The sequence below is a fragment of the Xenopus tropicalis genome, chromosome 5 (genome assembly GCF_000004195.4).
Source record: "Xenopus tropicalis strain Nigerian chromosome 5, UCB_Xtro_10.0, whole genome shotgun sequence".
Taxonomy (NCBI): Eukaryota; Metazoa; Chordata; class Amphibia; order Anura; family Pipidae; genus Xenopus; species Xenopus tropicalis.
The window spans coordinates 58,825,377-58,841,104 of record NC_030681.2 but is presented as its reverse complement, the minus strand read 5'-3'; the positions used below and the strand labels follow the sequence as shown (position 1 = coordinate 58,841,104).

Here is a 15,728-nt window from a genome sequence, read left to right as displayed (position 1 = left end):
TATTTTTTTTTTACATTTACATAAAAAAATGTTAAACCTATTAAATATAAGAGAAGTTTTATCCTTAGTAAAGAGCCATTAGTGGCATTTGATCTGCTATGTATGCTCTGCCTTTTGGTCTACTTTAGTGGTCTACTTTAGCTTGAATGGCTTCCCTCATGGCTACACAGCAGCTCATTTTTATAAACTGTAGCAGCGTTTCTAAAGCAGTTTTTACAAGTGCAGGGTAACAGTATGTTATGTTAAATGCATATAAAACACTTATATAGAAAGGAATACATTATTCAGATATGGGATCTATTATGTAAAATGCTTGGGACATCCTACCAACAAAGATCTATGCAGCTTACCACAGGGGCAGGAGCACTTATCAGTAGCATTGTGAAAAAATGGTATGACTTTTCTTATCCAGCTTGTCACATTCAGACTTTGCAATCTGTTTTAGTTGTTCATACAGGAAAGAAAAACACTTTTCATCTTCTTGTGTTACCAGAAAAGAAACTTGTAGACTTTTTCAAGACTCATGGTACCCCAGAAAGCTTAGGTTCTAAACACTTCTGCTGTTAACACAACATCAGAAAAGTCCTGAATGATATTTGCACATTCGGAAGGTGAAAGATTATCCTTTTCAGTAAAGTGAGCATTGGGTGCCCCTTACAGTTTTTAAGATCACCTTGGGAGCTTAGCAAAAGGTTCAGCAATTTAAACATGCAAAGTTGTTTACGTAACGCTTGGCCAGCTTAGATCTAGAGAAATAAATTGCAATAAGATCGATTGACAATCTTGAGAGGAGCCACTTGCTCTCTGAGCAAGGCCTAGCTAGGACACATAGTTCATGGAAAGAGAGAGAGAAAGAGAACAGCTGCAGGATGATGATCTGGGTTTTTTAACAGCTTATGCAAGGATGATGGGAGTGTGAATTTAAATTTGCCGGCTCTTTTGCAAGTTGGAGTGATATCACCCCCCTCTCAACAGCTGACCAGCGGAACAGTGGGAAGGTAGCAAGATTTAAAAATGTAATTGAGAATCTATTACATCAATCAAGTCATCTGCAGTGATGTCTGGGAAACCCTCAGACCACCTTTGGAAGGGTGAGTTGGCTAGGATCAGTCACATAGAACTTTGAGATAGGTTTAGTGAGCAGTGGGTTGTGAGCCTTGCTGCCTTCTAACTCTTTGCAGCTTTCAAATGGGGGTCACTGACCCCAGCAGCCAAAAAAACTATATTATATTGTTATTGTTGCTTTTAATAATGTATTTCTGTATTCAGGGCCTCTCCTATTCATATTGCAGTCTCTTACGCAAACCACTGCCTGGTTGCTAAGGTAAATCAGAGCGGGCTGGTACAGGGAGTCTATCCATAGATTCATCCAGTACTGAATTAAAATTACCCATGAAAAAGAGGGGGCAGTCAGATGCTAGTGAGCTTGTTCATTATAGTATATAAAACTGTGTCTGAAAATAGTGGACACACATAAGTATTGACAATAGTAAGCAGTGACCCAATTACCTAGGCATGAATGATTATAAATCTGCCCACAGGGTCTGATATCAGATGTTTCAAGCCAAAGGAGCAGCTTCTGATGGTCAAAATTGATATACCTTTTGAGTAGGCGGAGTAAGGGCATGATAAGCGGCAGCCACCCATCGTTTCTTAAGGGCTAGGAGTTTGCTACCATCTAGGTGCATCTTCTGCAGGAGTACAATACAGGAATTGTAATGCTTAAAAATTGGAATACCAGGCACTGCCAAGGCCTCTGACAGTCTTAACATTGTGAAATATGGCAACCCAGCATTTTCCCCTATGTATAAAGTGGACTGCATCCCTACAGGTGTAGCCCTGTGCCCTATACTAGTTGGTTGAGGAGAAGAGGTAAAGGTTAACAGCAAAACAACATAATCATTCACCCTATCCACTAGAGTTGTGAAGCCCACTGGAGCACTGTGATGGTCAAGCGTCCCTTTGGCTTGCGCTGTGGGGACCTCCGGCTTTTAGCTTACAGCCATGTGATGATATCCTCCTCTGAACTCATGAAGAAAAGTGCCTAAGTACCATAAGTACTGCCAAACAGATGATCTAGTAGACTGCTAGTCCACATAGCGCCTCCCAAATATTCAATCATAGCCCTTATTTGGCACCCCCAGGAACATTTTTCATTCTTGTGTTGTTCCTTAACTCTTTTAACAATTGAATGTGGTTAAAAAAATGTTGGGTGGGTATCCCTGTCCTTGCAGGAACTAGTAACACACTGGTGCTACTCCTAAAAGGTTAAAGTGGGATTGTACATTCACATAATTTGTGCTTTGTTGGGCGTACTGTACTAAGAACCACATTTCTGTTTTTGCCCTTGTGGTGAAAACAGTACTGGACTTTGTACTGAAAGTAATGTTGAGTTTCTTGATTTGAATGAAAAATTGAATTATAGGCATAAATCTTTATCTAACAGAAACCATTTTTGAGGGTGATTATATACAAAGTTGTTGGTATTTTTCTGAACCCAACATGCCATGTTGCAAACAAGAATCTGAGACAAGGTTCTCTCAGAAAGTCAGTTTATTAGTCAGACAAAATACAAGTCTTGTGGAAGAAGTCTCTATAGCACACCAACCGAGGCAACAGTATGTGATACGAGAGGCTTCAGAGTAATACAGAAAGAGTATGTGCTTTTATAACCTTACATATATGACAATATCTATTAGAAGCAAAATATTCAGTAACTTCCAAATAAGGCAAACAAGTTAGTTGCAAAAATGTTTTTCGATCGCGCCCCAGGGGCCACTAGTTACCCCCCTCTGCTCATTGCCTAGGGGGTTCTTTACCTTGCACTCATTCTCTGCACTCGGATTAAGCGCCGAGCGCAGAGAACAAGCGCAAGATAAAGAAAACATAGCTCCCACGTGCTTGGCACCTAACGTTTTTTATGCCAGCACGTAGGAGCTACATGCTTGGCAGGGAAAGGGTTAAAATACAACCTCATGGTATGATACAGCATCATACTAATAAAAAGTATTCAAAATAAATAACTTTTTATTATAATCCATAAGACCATCTTTTTAACATTTTCAAGAAATGTACAGTATATGTGATTTTATAAATATGTCTACCTGCAGATTTCTTTTCCAAGCCAAGCTCAAGTTAACTTCCTTTAACAATGTGTCTGGACTTTTCTGAGTTATCTTGAAAATGTTTCACCATTTATCTGAGTGGCTTCTTCAATTAAAATGTGTGGTAGGCATTTAAACCCTTGAGGGTAGTGACACAGACATCCAATCACAATGGTTCCATCACAATCACAATGGTTTGAAAAACACAGGAATGCAATATTTGTTTTTCTGGTGTTCCAGCAACATAATGGATGACTATGTTGCTTTGCCTGCTATGTCCCGCCCCCCTGTGGGTTGGTTGGGTCTTTTTGTTTGTCTTTGATTTAGTTTCCATAAAGGCCCAGTCTGGGTACCCACAAGTTTTCAGAGCTCCTTTCAGATGTTTGTATTCTTCTATTTAGCCACTGCATTGATTGCCACAGTTTCAGCCAAATGATATAGATAAAAACCCTTTGATACAAATAGAATGAACTTGATGTGAGTGTATGCACACTCGGGGGTGGGTACAACAATGTACTTGCGTGCTTGCCTGTGGGCGTATTAGCCCCACAGCAGGTAGAAACGGGGTACACGACTGGGGTGGGGGCCCTTGGGGTGGCAGCCCCAGTGTGCCCCAGACACCCCATTCGACCCTGATTGTGGTGGTGAAAGTTAGAAATTTAGAAAATACCAGTTTACCGAAATGAACTCTAGAACAAAATTGATCCGGGGACAGGTCCTATTGTCCTTTTGGGAGTCAGGAAGGACCCCTCACCATCTCTGAGGCTACTTGGATTTCAGTAGTAATTAGTAGTTGAAACTATCATGAATGGGAATGGGAATCTGCTTACCTTGGCTCAGTTCTGACAGGCAGCTTGTGTTCTGAGCAGAGAGTAGTGGGAATGACATCTAAAGTTCAACCCTCACCTGCCTCTCCTTCCTATCCTATCTGAAAAAGACTTTAAAGAAGGTCTAAAAAATCTACCCAATTTACCCTTACATTTTCTGACATTTTCCGCCTCACTCACCTGAGTCACTAACAAACACCTAGAACTTTATTGCTTGGTTATTTATAAGAAAAACATGAAAGGAGCCACATATTACTTGCTTTTTTGAGCAGCAGCAATCAAGTTATTTAGCATAAAGGCCCAGCAATTGGAAACATACATGCCAAGCGACCTGGCAGGTAATGTCGGAGTTGTAGTTAAACAATAACTTTAGGACATCCGCTTACACATTTCCATAAAACTGCAATTTGCCTTTTGTGTAACTTATAAATAAATGTTGTAGGAACAGTAATTTGTGTTACCGTTTCTGCAATAGCATTGTAGTCACTCTTTATTTTATTATCGATTGGCTTTCATATATGTGTACAACCATTTCTTAAGAATACACAGACTGGCTATAGCAGAGTAAAGGAGGCCAAACACGTAGCAATTTTGATCTTTCGTGCTGAATTGTCAGATATAGAGGTAGAAACAATAGAAATTCTACCTGCCGATTTAGCCCTGAACGTAGATATCGCTTGGGCGGAGTCAGCAATATCTGCAGCCTTTTGCGATATCGGTCTCTCTTCAAGCCGCCATACACGCACCGAATATTGTACGAAACAAGGGTTCGTATGATATTATCCACGCATGTATGGACGGCTTAAGTGTTACAGACTGACCAGGTGGGCCTGATTAGACTCAGCTGGTTAAAGGAACAGTAACACCAAAAAATGAAAGAGTTTTAAAGTAATAAAAATATAATGCACTGTTGCCCTGCACTGGTAAAACTGGTGTGTTTGCTACAGTAACACTACTATAATTTATATAATAAGCTGCTGTGTAGCCACGGGGGCAGCCATTCAAGCTGAAAAAAAGGAGAAAAGGCACAGGTTACATAGCAGATAACAGATAAGTTCTGTAGAATACAATTGTGTTTTATCTGTTATCTGCTATGTGCCTGTGCCTTTTCCCCTTTGAATGGCTGCCTCCATGGCTACATAGCAGCTTATTTATATAAATTATAGTAGACTTTCTGAAGTAAACACACAACTTTTACCAGTGCAGGGCAGCAGCACATTATATTTTAGTTACTTTTATACACTTTCATTTTTTGGTGTTACTGTTCCTTTAATTAAGAAGCCTGAAAGCCTGGCTTGTCAGTCTACAGAAGAGCTCAGAGAGACATGGGTGTCTGTAAATCCAACATACAGGAATCTATGCCTGTACACGCACAACTTTTCATGTGCAGAGGTCTGTAATATTGCTGAAATTGATGTGTCACTGATATGGAGGAAATCTCTTTTATACACTCTTTTGTTACACCTGTATGTGGCTGTTGAATTAAGATTTGTATCTGCAAGTGTTGAAAAACAGCTATCTGAAAGGCAAAGATAGAAAATGAGGAGCGCATTGCATCAGAGGCTAAAACTTATCCCAAAAAGTTTTTAAAGTTAATGCCTTTATGGCCATGGCAGATGGGGAGATTAGTCGCTGCGTGTCAAATCTCCCTTGTCGCGGGCGACTAATCTCCCTGATATGCCATCCCACCGGCTTGAATGTAAATCGCCGGAGGGATAGCATATGCGGCGCCGCGATTTCCCAAAATCGCAGAAGTTGCCTTGAGAGGAAACTTCAATCACGGTGGCACGTATGCCATCCCACCGGCGATTTACATTCTAGCCAGTGGGATGGCATTTCGGGGAGATTGTCGCGGGCCCTGTCTGTCACAGCCCTAAGAGGGGCTTGGATGAGTTCTTGAACAAGCATGGTATCCAAGGCTATTGTGATACTAATATCTACAGTTAGTATTAATGGTTGTATACAGGTATATAGTTTATGTATGTGATAGTATAGATTGGTAAGTATAGGTTGTGTGATGGGTTTACTTGGGTTGAACTTGATGGAATCTGGTCTTTTTTCAACCCTATGTAATTGTAAACTCGTTAACCTGATAATTTAGGGGGTTCAAAAAAACTTCTTGCTAGGGCAGCCTGACCTTGGCAATTTGGCAGTTATTTTAAATCTTTGGACAGTGGAATAATTGATGTCCAACTGATTAATATCCTTAAATTCCATCCCATGTACATTCATTATATTGCTATCTAGCTATATTCTAATCATACTCATGACATACTTATGACATAAAGGTAAACAAACATCCAGGACCATGCTATTTATCCCAGGGTATTAAATGTGCTTAGCGCTGTGATTGCCAAACCTCTTCACTTAATTTTTCAGGATTTATTGAGGTCTGGCATGGTGCCAAGAGACTGGCAAATTGCTAATCTGGTGCCATTATTCAGAAATATAGACCTGTTAATTGGACGTCATTAGTACTTGAATACATTGCAAATCACAATCCTATACCTTTGTGCCAGCATGATTTTATGTGTAATATATCTGTAATTGCATAGAAAACTGGGTGAAGGATACACAGTGGCTTGCAAAAGTATTCGGCCCCCTTGAACTTTTCCACATTTTGGAACATGAATCAATTTTATTGGAATTCCACGTGAAAGACCAATAAAAAGTGGTGTACACGTGAGAAGTGGAATGAAAATCATACATGATTCCAAACATTTTTTACAAATAAATAACTGCAAAGTGGGGTGTGCATAATTATTCAGCCCCCTTTGGTCTGAGTGCAGTCAGTTGCCCATAGACATTGCCTGATGAGTTCTAATGACTAAATAGAGTGCACCTGTGTGTAATCTAATGTCAGTACAAATACAGCTACTCTGTGACGGCCTCAGAGGTTGTCTAAGAGAATATTGGGAGCAACAACACCATGAAGTCCAAAGAACACACCAGACAGGTCAGGGATAAAGTTATTGAGAAATTTAAAGCAGGCTTAGGCTACAAAAAGATTTCCAAAGCCTTGAACATCCCACGGAGCACAGTTCAAGCGATCATTCAGAAATGGAAGGAGTATGGCACAACTGTAAACCTACCAAGACAAGGCCGTCCACCTAAACTCACAGGCCGAACAAGGAGAGCGCTGATCAGAAATGCAGCCAAGAGGCCCATGGTGACTCTGGACGAGCTGCAGAGATCTACAGTTCAGGTGGGGGAATCTGTCCATAGGACAACTATTAGTCGTGCACTGCACAAAGTTGGCCTTTATGGAAGAGTGGCAAGATGAAAGCCATTGTTAACAGAAAACCATAAGAAGTCCCGTTTGCAGTTTGCCACAAGCTATGTGGGGGACACAGCAAACATGTGGAAGAAGGTGCTCTGGTCAGATGAGACCAAAATGGAACTTTTTGGCCAAAATGCAAAACGCTATGTGTGGCGGAAAACTAACACTGCACATCACTCTGAACACACCATCCCCACTGTCAAATATGGTGGTGGCAGCATCATGCTCTGGGGGTGCTTCTCTTCAGCAGGGACAGGGAAGCTGGTCAGAGTTGATGGGAAGATGGATGGAGCCAAATACAGGGCAATCTTGGAAGAAAACCTCTTGGAGTCTGCGAAAGACTTGAGACTGGGGCGGAGGTTCACCTTCCAGCAGGACAACGACCCTAAACATAAAGCCAGGGCAACAATGGAATGGTTTAAAACAAAACATATCCATGTGTTAGAATGGCCCAGTCAGAGTCCAGATCTAAATCCAATCGACAATCTGTGGCAAGATCTGAAAACTGCTGTTCACAAACGCTGTCCATCTAATCTGACTGAGCTGGAGCTGTTTTGCAAAGAAGAATGGGCAAGGATTTCAGTCTCTAGATGTGCAAAGCTGTTAGAGACATACCCTAAAAGACTGGCAGCTGTAATTGCAGCAAAAGGTGGTTCTACAAAGTATTGACTCAGGGGACTGAATAATTACGCACACCCCACTTTGCAGTTATTTATTTGTAAAAAAATGTTTGGAATCATGTATGATTTTCGTTCCACTTCTCACGTGTACACCACTTTGTATTGGTCTTTCACGTGGAATTCCAATAAAATTGATTCATGTTTGTGGCTGTTATGTGACAAAATGTGGAAAAGTTTAAGGGGGCCACTGCAAGCCACTGTATTACAAAGAGTGGTGGTAAATGGGCCAGTGTGGTTAGTAGAGTAAGTCGGGGTCAGTCCTTGGTCCTTTGTTTTTTAACTTGTTTATTAATGACCTGGAGGTGGGCATATAATGTACTGTTTCTATTTTTGCTGGCGATACTAAATTGTTCAAAACTATAAGTTCAATGCAGGATGCAGGCACTTTGCAGAGCGATTTGACAAAATTGGAAACTGGGCAGCAAAATGGAAAATGAGGTTCAGTGTTGACAAGTGCAAAGCTAAGCTTTGGTAGAAAGTAATATAAACTTGAGTTATACACTAAATGGTTGTGTGTGAGGGTATCCTTACTTGAAAAGGATCTGGGGATTTTTGTAGATAACAAGTTGTTTAATTCCAGGCAGTGTCATTCTGTGGCTACCAAAGCAAATAAAGTGCTGTCTTGTCTTGTCAAGGGATAAAAACATAATTTTGCCTCTTTATAGGTCTCTGGTAAGGCCTTACCTTAAATATACAGTGCAGTTTTGGACTCCAGTCCTTAAGAAGGATATTAATGAACTGGAAAGGGTGTAGAGACGTGCAACTAAACTGGTAAAGGGGACAGAAGATTTAAACTATGAGGTTAGACTGTCAAGGTTGGGGTTGTTCTCTCTGTTCAAGTACATTAGAGGGGATTATAGACAGATAGGCGATGTTTTTTCCCATTAAAACAATCCGCACACCAGAAGCCACCCCTTTAGATTAGAGGAACAGAACTTTCATTTGAAGCAGTGTAGGTGGGGTTTTTTTATGGGGAGGACAGTTAGGTTGTGGAATGCCCTTCTGACTGATGTTGTGATGCCAGATTCTGTTAATGCCTTTAAAGGACATGTCAACCCCAAAAATAATTTTTTGCCTAATAAAAGAAAACGTATTTCTAAGCATCTTTGCAATATACTGTATGTACTCAAGTATAAGCCTAGTTTTTCTCTTCACTACCTCAGCTTATATTCGGATTTGTATTATACACGAGTATATACGGTACATTCATTACATATTTGTAATGGTTTTTTAGTTATATGTATATGTAACTGTTATTAAAAGCAGTGTCTGCCTGTCGTTTCTATTCTCTGTCCTAATGGCACTGGTGTTTGAAACAATGTAACACAAGCCAGCAGATTTTACAGATTTGTCTTGCTGGAGGAGCCTGGCACTTGCAACATTGTTCAGCAAATGCTGCTTTCAATAGCAATTACACTTACATTACACTTATTTTTAATAAATTGATATTGGAAAGTTGCTTAGAATTATGTTTTCTTTTATTAGGCAAAAAAATATTTTTGGATTGACATGTCCTTTAAGAGGGGCTCGGATGAGTTCTTGAACAAGCATTGTATTCAAGGCTATTGTGATACTAATATCTAGAGTTAGTATTAGATCAGTATAGGTTTGTGTTTACTGGGTTTACTTGGAAGGGTTGAACTTAATGGACTCTGGTCTTTTTTCAACCTTATGTAACTATATGTAATTATGAAACACATAAAAGGAGGCTTTATAATAAGGTCACTCATGGTTCAGTGAGCAAAATGTCAAAAAACATGGAGGCTTATGTCTTTTTTTTTGCATTTGCACTGTATCCCATATGCCAGTGCTGTCCAACTTCTGTGGTGCCGAGGACCAGAATTTCTCTAGCGTACATGGTGGAGGGCTGCTAATGGATGCCAGTTTTGACCACATGTTATCACAATGGTGGTAGCACAGCAAAATCCAAATGCTTGGTCCTTACCGTGGGGATATCAACCATTATTCATATGTGAAAGAATGATATTATGTCATATTAAGACACACCTTTAAATCCATATGTCTCCTCCTCCCCTGCGGATAGCACAGAAACCCCCAGTACATAATTGCATACCTTAGGAACCATTTAATGGCTATTTCCAACTGCTAACAAACTCCCAGAACAAACCCCTGCCAGGTTCACCTCCCACTGGCAGCGTAGGGCAGGAAGAATATGGCACACAGGCAGCATAGGGCTGGCAGAGTATGGCACACACAGGCAGGATAGGGCAGAGTATGGCACACACAGGCTGCATAGGGCAGGCAGAGTATGGCACACTGCGGTTCAAGGTTGGAAAAAGTGGGGAGCCACCAACAGCCAATCAGATTTTACCTATTGACTTTCAATGGGGAAATCCAATCTGCTGCCTTTCTCACAGTATTAACACCAGGGTCCCCAAACTTTTCACAGTTGGTCACTAGGAGACTGCAGTTTCCATTTTGAAAAGTGGGCGGAGCCACCCACAGCCGATCAGATTTCACCTATGGAATTTTATTGGATTGATGCCAGGGTTCCCAAACTTTGCAGTCAGTCAATGGGTGACTACGTACTCAAGGTTAGAAAAAGTGGGCAGTGCCACCAAAATCCAATCACATTTCTTTCATTGTAAATTAAAATAAGAAAAGTGGTTTGGGCCAATAGCAGCCAATCAGATTTCATCCATTGAATTTTATTGGTTTAAATGTAAAATGTTCCCATTCTTACACTGTTTATGCCAGGGTGCCCACTGTTTGTCACTGGGTGACTTCGAGTGGTCACACCCACCAACCACCAATCACAATTTACCTATTGACTTTAATTGGTTTGAATTTAAACTGCTGCCGTTCTTTAACTATTAATCCTAGGGTCCCTAAGGGTTACAAAAGGTGGGTGAAGCCACTAACCGCCAATCAGATGTCACTCATTGACTTTCAGTGGGGAAATTAAAATTGCTGCCATTCAGACACTATTAAAAGCAGGGTCCCCAACTTTGCACAGTGGTTTTTACTATATAACTGTGGTCTAAGGTTAAAAAAGTGGGCAGAGCCAACAACAAATCAGATTTCATTCAGTGACTTCACGTTTTTCAAACCAATATGAAGTTTGTTCTAAAACTTACCTTTCTAGTTCTAAATAATGTGATTTTGAGATAAGCTGTGATCTTGGCATTATCAAACAAATATTTCAGATGATTATTGTACTGTATCTCTTGCTGTTAGTTCTTAAGGAACTAGGCCATCAGAGTATGCAGCTGCCAGAAGCACTTTCCAGTCTGCATCGGGCTTGGCTTAAGATAAGCAGCTCAAAAATGTGTGCAGCCATACAGAGTGTGTTAGTGAAGGTGATCAGAGGAGTTCCTTAACCCTCCCCACCTCTTTAATCTGTTGATGCTGCCACACTCCATTTTGCTTGCTTTGGAAATATGAACAAACAACTTTGCTTTCTGATCATTGCAAAGGTATTTAAGAATCCCTATACCTGTTGTGGCTGTAGTTGACAACTTTACTTTCACAGTGTGTCCTTCATTGTGCCTTAAACTGCTGTTATGTCTTATGCCGATTAACTGTTATGGACATGTTGTCTTGTTTTGTTTTTTTAATTCACTATAAATTTCAAAATATTGTCTGGATTGCATGTTATAGTAGTCATCAAACATAAAATAGTTTTTTGCCAAATGTTATGTATGCATCACTAGACATCAGAGCATTACTTTCCTGAAACCTTCAGCTATGAATTACAAACCTCTACAACAAAATGTTTTAGAATTCAGGCAACAGCATTGTTTTTTGTTGATACTTACAGATGTAGAGTTATTCTCTACCATTTCTTTCATGAATCTTTCCTTTGTTTATTCAATATGTTGCGAAGTGAGAGTATGAAGAATGTTAATCCAGTTGCTGGACTTAGGCAAAATATAAAAAATATATTTTGCATTTTGTTTTTTTTTGTTTTGGAAACAAAATGATTCCAGATGTTCTCCTTTTCTTTTATGGTTGTGCTAGCTTTACAGTACGCACAGCCTCCATTCTGGTTATCATTCTTTGTTGAGCTGAAGTGTTTATTTTAGACAGTAGGCAGCTGATGTAATTTTTTGTATTTTTTTTTCAGGCAGAAATTTGCCACTAGTACTATATGCCTTCCCTGTTTTTGCCCCCCTCCCCCAATTTCTTGTCACCCTACTGCATTCTCCCGATTTTTGGAAGTTTCACCTTAAATTCCATGCACGCAGAGCATTTGCACATGGTGTCACTTCTCCCCTGTAAACTATACAGTAAATAAAGCTGCAGATTTGAGTTTTATACTGCAGCGTATTAAACTTTGGCAGTTTGATAAAAATTTAATTTATTTTGCATCTTTTTGCCTTTGTTACCAGATATCTTAGAACTATTGTGTTATTGGGTTATTTACTAATGGGCTCATTTGCAGTAGTGCAGTAGCCAATGGCAAGCATATTTTAACTTTCCATATTCTTCTTACAGCTGTCTGAACAAAACTAATCTGCACATTTGTAGTAACCCATAGAAGTGTAAGTAAATGAGCCTGAAGAAGTTCATGAACAGTTTGGAAATAAAACTGCTCTGTGTGATCACTTTGACTTCCAGTATGCTAAACCCTTAAACTGCCTGCTGAATTTTTCACCAAGGAGCAGATTTATTATAATGTGTAAGCTAACATCACCAGTTATGTTGCCCATAGCAACCAATCAGATCTTTACTTTTGTTTTCTAACTTGTAAGTGACTATTTAAATCGAATTGCTTATTGGTTGCTGTGGGCAACATCGCTTGTGATGTTGACTTACACAATATAATAAATTTGCACCCAACTGGTGTTTGTTTCTAAGAACATTTCTTGGAGGCATTGTTTATCAAAACTTTTTGATGACAGCCTACGCGACGGGGGGGGCGGGTGCGAGCGGGGGAATCCAGGAATCCAAGATGGCGGCCGTGACAGGCTGCAAATACACTTAAGTTACAAGCCAATTTTTGGGAGATGTGACCATTATTTTAAAAAATAAATTTGGCGATTTGCTTTGGGCAAGGGAGCTCTACACTATATTAAGGCCTACAGTAGTAGCCTTTCCTTGCTCTTTAAGCCTTTATGCCCGAGGCATAGATTTTTACTTACAATTACTTTCACTCTCCATTCAGCACTTAGATCTCACCTAGCTTATGAAATCAAAAGATCCTTGAGGTTATACAAAGCTTGCCTTAACAACAAGCTTCTGCCTGCTTGCTGTGACTGTAAATTCCAAGATTGAAGGAGACACTATTTTAATAATTTATATAGTGTATGGTTTATTTTGCTCAAGTAACATGATAGATTTGGCATTATTTCTTAGAATGACAGGTCCCCTTTAATTTGCATTTGTAATGCACCTATTATCTAAAAATATCCAAGCCACTTATACCCTTAATGGGACTATATCAGGACATCCATAATGAAGAAGGACCTAGGGGTGAATAATAAACTAGCTAAATAAATAATAAAATTAATTAAAAAAAATATTGTGCTCAAATGCATTAACCCATAGCAACCAATAAAAGTTTTTAAACATGTGACCAGAAGATTGGTTGTAGTAGGTGATTAGACCAGTAGCAATAAGGGGTTACTGCCCAACAGTGTTTTGCCCTCTAAGTCAGAACCTTGAGAAAGGTATGTTGAAATGTTAAACTTCCAGGCAATTGTGTTGCATCACTGCTCCGCCCCCTTTGTTAGGGTTTAGCCACCAGCAAATTTGGCAGCCCTAGTTATATAATTGATGCCCAGTATTTCAGCCTAATTTTGTAAATGTTTATAGCTTTCTTTTTTAACTTTTTATAGCTTTCTTTTTTAAGCTTTTTTGTTTTTACAGCATAATTAAAATAATGTCTAAATGATTGTCTGATATATGTGTTTTTTTATAGGTCATGTTAATTCTCAGAGCAAAGTACATGAGAAGAAAGTTGTATTGAATTGTCCTTTGTCTGCCATGCAGGGGCAGCCTGGAAAAGACCATGCTACCTTTAAGTCAGGTTAGTCTTATAAATGCTATGTTCAAGAGTTATATGCCATATTCGATACAGTATATATGGAATGATGTTGCTAAATGATGACTGGCCCCAACTTTGCACATCCTCATACCGGGAGACAGATTAACATTCAATATAGACTGTCCCGTCTATCACAATTTGTAATTTATATTATTAAATGCCCGTGTGGCCACCTTCAAGGATAGAATAGCTAATTACTACTTGTAAAGGAAATACTCCAGTTTAAACACATTTTGTGAAGTCTAAACACACATTGGCCAATTTAAGAAGCATGATTATTGACCATGTTCTGCCCCCAGTGTGGGGTGGCGATACAACTGGAGCTAAGCTGTATATACAGACTTAATAACATTAGGCCAAAGGGCTTGAATAAACTCATCTGTTATGCTCCCTTGTTTGATTCAATTTTTCTCTTGTTATGCCCTAGTATTGTGTTGAAAACATGTCATGTTATTTAATTAACCTTATATATCAGAATAAGATTTGTATCTAGTACATAATAACGCATATAAAATCGAGATTTGCTCAAGTGAATTTTATTTAATTAATATAGTGCAGGGATCTTTTTACTGGTTTGGTCCAGTTTCTTAGCTTCTCTGTCACTCGTTGGTGAAGTTTCTTCTCTCTGTGTGTTCTCATTCTCACCTTTCCAGGATCGCTCCCGTATATAATAATTTCTACAATTGCCCAATTGCTACCTGGATTTATTGGGGGAACTACCTCGGGGCCCACTGGAGACTCGCACCAGTGCGAATTCAGGACAAAAAATGTGTCCGGGGGGGTGGGGGTCCCGACTGCATGCCCTGCACACGTGCCTGGGGATGACTAGTTACAATATTGCCTGGATTTAAATAACAAATTTATATCATTTTGTGAGTATACAAGCGCTTTATTGGACAAAACAACAGGATTAATATCTTTGAAGTGAGGTGTCTTTGGGTCTCCAGTGCTTATATTTCTATTCATGTATTAGAGACCTTTACGGTGATTTACATCACAAAAATACGTATGCGCATTTTTGGACAGGTGAATAGTGGTTGTCCTATGTTGTTATAGTGAGTCACTGAACCCACTGAACGCTACTAAAGAGCACTCTATGAGATATTTCAATAACTTAATTAATGCGTTGAGAGTTGATCTACTGATTGGATGTACCCAGTGCCGGGCCAAGCCAGCTGAGCACCCTAGGCAACCAGTCCGGCTTGGCCCGCCTTCCCCCCGGTGTGTGCAAGTGAGCGCACGATGCGTGCACACAGGGTGGTGGGATCACCGGGGCTGCTGGAGGGGGGTAATGTAGTGGTGGGAAATGGCCCAGAACTAGTCGTAGGTGAAAGAAGAGTTACCTGCCTGCAATTGCACCCTAGGCAGGTGCCTCTTCTGACTACCCTTAGTTCTGGCCCTGGATGTACCTATGTCAAGACTGGCCTCTGGAGAGTAACCAGCAGGTAGGAGCCTCTGTGCAAGTAACCCCCAGAACTCCCTTTAAGGGTCAGACAGCCAAGTGTGGTGAAGCATGGTTATTTAATAAAAGCCAAACAGAACAAAAAGAGTAAATATACTGTACAGGCCTGGGATGATAGGCAAGATAGACAGAGTCCAGTAACATGCAAGTAGGTCAGGGCTGGCAGAGAACTGGCAAGGTCCAAAGGCAGGCTGAGGTCAGTGGCAGGCAAACAAGGTCAAGTAAGGAGGCCGAAGGTCAAACCAGAGAGATCCGCAAAAGACAGGGTACCAGGTGGGGACAGGAGAATGAAACGCAGGGACCGCAGGAATCAGGAATCACGGAAGTCAGAATCAGGATGTGGCAAGATCAGGCTCAGCAGCAAC

The 15,728-nt window shown here is 40.2% G+C and overlaps 1 protein-coding gene across 7 annotated transcripts in view; it reads left to right on the top strand.

Annotated features, from left to right (window-relative positions):
* Positions 1–15,728, top strand: part of map7 (microtubule associated protein 7) — a 105,500-nt gene that overhangs the window by 12,480 nt on the left and 77,292 nt on the right. For 6 of the 7 annotated variants that reach the window (XM_012963763.3, XM_004914651.4, XM_002936266.5 and 3 more), the window contains exon 2: positions 13,776–13,883. In XM_012963763.3, coding sequence (XP_012819217.1) covers positions 13,776–13,883 — 108 coding nt within the window. Of the gene's footprint in view, positions 1–12,377; positions 12,397–13,775; positions 13,884–15,728 lie in introns of those variants that run through there. The other variant, XM_031902148.1, reaches the window with a different exon arrangement.